The 6,475-nt window shown below is 41.6% G+C and overlaps 1 protein-coding gene across 1 annotated transcript in view; it reads right to left on the reverse strand.

Annotated features, from left to right (window-relative positions):
• Window positions 1-6,475, reverse strand: part of Brr2 (U5 small nuclear ribonucleoprotein l(3)72Ab) — a 71,361-nt gene that overhangs the window by 2,036 nt on the left and 62,850 nt on the right. The window contains 1 exon segment of the mRNA XM_074108312.1: window positions 329-436. Coding sequence (XP_073964413.1) covers window positions 329-436 — 108 coding nt within the window.

The following is a 6,475-nucleotide window of genomic DNA, read 5'->3' on the forward strand; positions in this document are numbered from 1 at the left end:
TTAAAACCTTTTTTACAAGCTTTTATTTACCTGTACCGGTGTCTGTAATAAAATCTTGCAAGTTAAATTTGACCAACTTCCAGTAGTCAGATTGACTTGAAATTTGGAATACTTATGTAAATCGCGTGACAATACAATAATCTAGTAGTGACATCAAGGTAGTCCAGCCAGGATCGTCTCCGCAGGACGGAACTCTTCAACGGTTAATAGCATCGACTTTAAATTTGGTATGCAAATGTACTTTGGGTGACAATGCAAGTACAGTCAGCAAAAAAAGCTTGTATTAAAAATGAAAATTTTAAGGTTAGTTTATTTTTTAATATGTTACCTGCGGGAAGAAGGGTGCGATGACAGGGCCGACGACGTCGTCCTCTCGCTCCAGCGACACTTCCACCACGATCGGCCTGCCCACGCGCAAGTGGCGCTCGTCTATCACCTGCAATACATAGATTATGAGTGTGTGTCGCTTGTCAGACTACAGTAGTACTGGACACGCGCAGGTGTGTGTTTGTGTGCGTGTGCGCGTTGTGTGTGTACGTGTGTGTGTTAGCACTCGGGCAACCTGATTCATTTCGCAACTTTTCTCTAAAACTTTCAGGATTTATTTCAGGGCCATCGTGTAGAACCCTTTAGGTTAGGTAAGTTTTATAAAAATCCTGAAATATTTAGTTTCAGAAATATGAAACAGTTGCGAAATGAAAAGCTGTGAAATGAATCAGATTATGACTGGTTTTTTTGTATTTTTTATTTCAACTCCAAATTTGTTACTTTTAGGGTTATTCCGTGAAATTCAACGAAAATACAAACTGAAACATGAATGCACAGAATAAAAACAGAAAGAGACCAGCGCTGGGAATCGAACCCAGGTCCACAGCATTCCGTGCTGCGTGCCATACCCCTACACCACCACTGGACAGGAGTCTAGACACAAATTTCTCCCATGCACCACAAATTTCAGCCTGCTTTTTTGGTGCATCCGTGTTTTAGTTTGTATTTTCGTTGAAATGAAACAGGTTGCTGAACGCTAGTTGCGAATTAATGTTTTTTCTTTCTTTCTTTCAAACATTAGTGAACCGTTACCTCGTATGTCAGCTCCACGTTAGGGTAGCGGTTGCAGAAGCGGGCCACATCTGCCATCTCAGCCGGCGCCAGCTGCAGCAGTTTGGCGCGCGCGTTGTCTTCCAGCTCCATCACGTCGAACACTGTCTCCACGCCCTGGACAACCAAAATAAAATACACAGGGTGTTCACATGGAGGGAATATTAGATTACTGTAGAAGCCGGGAAGTAGGGGGTTGCCGGCCAAGCAGATATAGACGGATAGGGGTGCGAGGCCGGCAACCAAATTGGTCGGATTGCCGGCCAGCGGCCGGGAAAGTTGTATGAAATCTCTTTGCAGGCCGCTAGTGGCCGCAGCGCCTGCATCGCGATACTTCCCGGCCTATTATTTGTAACACAACGTCAATATTTCATGTCATGTTTGAGAAAAGTAGCTTAAATATTTTAGATAGAAAATTATCTATCTATAGTATTAGTGAATTACAATACAAAATCACTAATACTATCAGCTTGTAATTTGTTATGCAATTGGGCCCTGGTGATTAATTTTATGGCCAAATTTATTTCTACATTTATTTTTTCATTTCACGTGACCTTCTATCTGCCTGTACGTCTATCCCCGGTCCCCGGACATGTATTTATCAATACAATCACAGAGTAGATAATATAACAGAGACACCACCTAGTACAAGCAAATGGTATCACCCTAATACTGGCTATTCAACTGGCTATTTTTTTACTTTCGATTTTCAAAAGATGGTACCAGTGAGAACACAAATAACACGATACGTATTGGCATCTAGTGAGACACTAAGGATACGGTACACTGACAACAACCAACAAGCTCACCAACTGAGCCTAGACGACTAGAGATATGATGTCTCTGTGTTATTTACGTCAGTAGAAGAGAATGGCATGTTTCTCTCTAATAGTTTCGACGAATGTGTGCAAGCGCGGGGCAAGCCCAGCAAGCGCATTCCGGTTATTCGCCATCTAGCGTCACAATTGCAAAACACTACGAAAGCCTCATATCTGAAATGTAGCCACATGTAGCCTATACTTTCGTATTCTCAATTTATTATTTTTATGGTGTTTCTTATCTTCAAATTAAGGAGTTAAATTAAGGTTAATGTGAAGTTGTGTTTATAAAATATGCTAGACTTTATTTTAAACTCAATATTTCTACTTAATTCGGCTTATTCACATTTTATAATTTACAAATGTTAATAGTAGTGCCATCTATTGCTGTTTTTTTGTATTAAATATAGCTTGTAGGGATTGGTAGGCCATCGACGGAGCTCTGAGCGGTGCTTCTATTCCGCGTGGCTGAAGCATTTCGCGCTTTGACGCAACTCCAACCAAACCAATGCTTATTAAAGTTTACGGCACAAACTGGTTCGGTTAAGATACAAAGCCATAGAAACAGATGAACGCAATATACAGACTAGACATTAAGGAATTGGATCTTCTTTTTAAGTGCCACTCCAATACTGGAGGTCCGCCCGGATTGCTACCACCATCTTGCTCGCTAATCCTGCCGTGAAGCAGCAGTATTTGCACTGTTGTGTTTCAGCGTGGAGAGTAAGACAGCCGGTGCAATTACTGGCACTTGATGTATCCAACTTAGGCATCTAGGTTGGCAACGCATCTGCAATATCCCTGGCATTGCAGATGTTTATGGGCGGTGGTGATCTCTTACCATCAGGAGATACACTTGCTCGTTTGCCATCCAGTTGAATAAAAAAAAGGGTTCGCCGTTAGCTCTGAAAACCAACCCTATCTCGAGCCATCCGGAACAGTTGCTCTGCACTGCCGATCCCGGTCCATTCCCTTATATTCCGCAGCCATGATTTCCTCCGCCTTCCAGGCCCTCATTTTCCCTTTATTTTAACCTTTAGGGGAATCGAACCTGATTCATCTTCTGGTTAACGTCAATATGGACTGATCTTCTCAGATTCGTTAATTTTAATTCTACGACCCAAGGGCGACGGAGCTCCGGGCGGAGCTCCTATTCCGCGTAGCTGAGGCATATCGCGTCTGGACGCAACTCTAACCTAACCTATTATTTTTTAAACACAAACAGGCTAGGTTGGGACACAAAGCCATAGAAATAAATGAATGAGATAGACAGACTGGACATTTTGGGAACGAGGGCTATCGCGTATGAATTCGCCGCTAGAGGCGCTAGTGTAGCGAGAGGTCTCCGAAATGTCAAATGTCACTGTTTTTGGGTGAGCTACGCGGGTTTATTTATAATTAGAATATTTTTGTGAATATTTTGCAATACCTGAAATTAACTATGGCAAATATGCGTTACGGGGCAATGAATGTCTGTATTTTGAGCCCGTTTAGTTTTTCGCAGTTTTTTTTTTATTTCATTTCATTTCGGAAACTTTTGTCCTGCCTTTTTTCCGAACAAAACGCGAGTACGCAACACTGTGGTGCTCGATATTTTTATGGTACGGTTTTAAGGTATTAAATATGATTTAAATGTAAATTTTGCTTTCACACCCGTAATAACAAAGATCATCATGAGTCTAGACAGTAAGTTTAAGGTGGCCGGCATATTTTTGTGACCTATCTAAGGCTTTTGACGTCATCAATAACGACCTTTTACTGACGAAACTCAAATGTATGGTATCAGGCATAAAGTGTACGAATTGTTAGAGTCATTTTGAAAAGTCGCAAGCAGACGGTTGAAGTAGTGATGTCGAACGGAGAAAAAATCAGGTCCAAGCCGGTGACGTCACTATAGGTATTCCACAGGGATCCTCACTTGGAAATACACTTTTTTTAGCTTTTATAAATGACCTGCCTAGTGTTATCACTGACGGTCTCACTGTGCTCTTCGCTGATGATACTACTGTTGTAGTGAGCGCCACCACTTATGAGCAGCTAAACGACAAGATAAATAAAGTGTGTGGGCAGCTGCAGCAGTGGTTCTCAGCGAACGGGCTCATCATGAACCTCACCAAGTCGAACATCATGCTGTTCTCGGTAGGGTATCGTGTCACCGCCATCGATTGGTGGACCCATACCGCTATGCCAGCAGTGCAGGTTTCTGGGCTTCACACTAGATCCAAATTTGAATTGGAAGAATCACGTTGACTCCCTATGTGGCAGGTTAAGCAGTGCGGCCTATGCTTTGCGCAAATTAAAGCCCATTCTGGCAGATGATGCACTAAAGCAAGCATACTTTGCGTATTTCCACTCGTTGCTTTCGTATGGTACCATACTATGGGGAAACTCCACGGACTGTGAGCGCGTATTGGTTCTGCAGAAGCGGGCAGTGCGGGTCATTGCCGGTATCAACCAAAGGCAGTCGTGCAAAAAATTTCACAGAACTTGGTATCATGACCCTATCTTCGTTGTATTTGTTTCAAGTTATTATGTATACGCGCACAAACATATCTAACTTCAGTCGAATGGGCGTAGCTGGTAAGATCACTCGCAGCACGGGTCGCTTACGGGCAGTCCCTCATAGAATGGCATTAGCGGGAAAAAACCCGCGCGTTATAGGGCCCAAATACTATGAACACCTACCCTCACACCTAAAAAGCGAAAAGAACGATGAACGTTTAGCCGTCGACTAAAAGACCTTTTGTTGGAAAAAGCGTTTTATTCCGTAAATGAATTTATGAATCTGACATTTTAATTTATTGTTTAAATTGTTATTATTATTTCTTGTTTTTATTTTATTGTTTTTATATTGACATTTAAATTGTTACTCAATTATTGCCTAATGTATTAATCTTAACGTATCCTTGACATTTATTCTTTATATACATTTCAATGTGTTTTCAGTCTGACGATCCCTTAAGGAGAACCAGTCTAATTTTAATTGTTTACATTCACATGACATGCTTAGAATTTTATTTTTTTATAATTATTACTAATCATATTACCTTTGACGATTTCAATACAAATTCTTATAACTGACATTTATGTAAATTATAATGTAATGATGTATTGAATGAATAAATAAACTAAACTAAACTAACAAAATAACCACTATACTTCAGGCAGGACCTTTGTCTACAGTGGCGCCAACTGGTGAGCGCGAAAACCGTAGCCCTCATTGGACCTGACTCATGATCTGAAAGACGTCAATATGGACTGACCTTCTCAGCAGCCCTCGCCAGCAGGTCGCTGTCGGCGTGCGGCAGCTGCCGCAGGTACGAGTCTTTGGCCCACATGGCCTGAGTCACCATCTGCGCCAGCTCCATGGCTGCCACGGCCGGCGCCAGCCAGCCGCTGGAGGAGACCACATCCACGCACGCTTGGATGAGACGGATCGCCTGGAGAAAAAGGAAATAGTAGATTATTGTCGTGGCGTGGAAGTAGGCAATTGCTGGCTGAGTATGAGTATCAAACGGAAGAACTTGCGATTCAGTTTAACTAATACGAAGCCAGCAATTGCTATTTCAGCCGAGACTAATATAAAGCTTTTCTCAAAATGGTGAAGAATTCTAAATTAGTAATATAATAATATTATGACATTTAAGTTTATTGCATACTTTTTTTATGCTTTCCCGCCTATTTTTCACTTATAAAAACTGCAGGTGTATTTTTCCACCGAAAACACCACAAACTGTTTCTGACCCAATAAAAAAGGTCCGGAGTTTCCCACAAAATAAATGTATTTTTTTTTTCATTCACTCCCAATTGGGATGTCCCAATTTTTGACAACATATAATAAATCGAAAACCATTTAGAGAAATTGGCTTCGTGAAGCGTTTTCAGAAATCAGATTCCAAAAATAAACTGATTTAAATAAACAAAATTTAAGTGCGCGAACATTTTAATAACTGTTTATCGCGGGCCGATTTAATTTAGATGACGGGTTTTGATCGAGGGCCGGGTTCGGCCCGCGGGCCGCTATTCCCCCATCCCTGAAGTAGACTGACCTTGGTGAGCACTATATGCGTGTCCTGTTGCAACTCCTGCGGCAACTGCGTGCGGGACAGATGCGCCTGCAACAGCACGTGCGCTTTCACGTGAGGGTCGTTGTACTTCACGGTGCCGGAAGCGGAGGTCGGCTTGTGCGGGACCCTAAGGGAAAATGCGCCAACTCACAAACCCACACATGCTATTGCGTAATGAAGATTGCTAAGATAAACTGTAGCGTGTGTGAAACATAGCAGTGGCGGATGACGGATGCCGAACGATATACATAATATGGATATGGCTACAATTGGTTTAAAAAAAGAGAATATAATTGAAAAATAGTCAGATAATTGTTTGTTTGTTTGTTTATACTATTTATTGTACAAAAAGAAAAACAGAAAGGTTACATAAAAAAAGTAGTGTTAAGTACAAAGGCGGACTTATTCCTGCCAGTCAACCTTTGAGTGGTAGAGGAGCAATCCAAAAACAAGGATCGACAAATAGAGCAAAACATTTCAATAAATATAAAT

Source organism: Choristoneura fumiferana, chromosome 26 (assembly GCF_025370935.1).
Source record: "Choristoneura fumiferana chromosome 26, NRCan_CFum_1, whole genome shotgun sequence".
NCBI lineage: Eukaryota > Metazoa > Arthropoda > Insecta > Lepidoptera > Tortricidae > Choristoneura > Choristoneura fumiferana.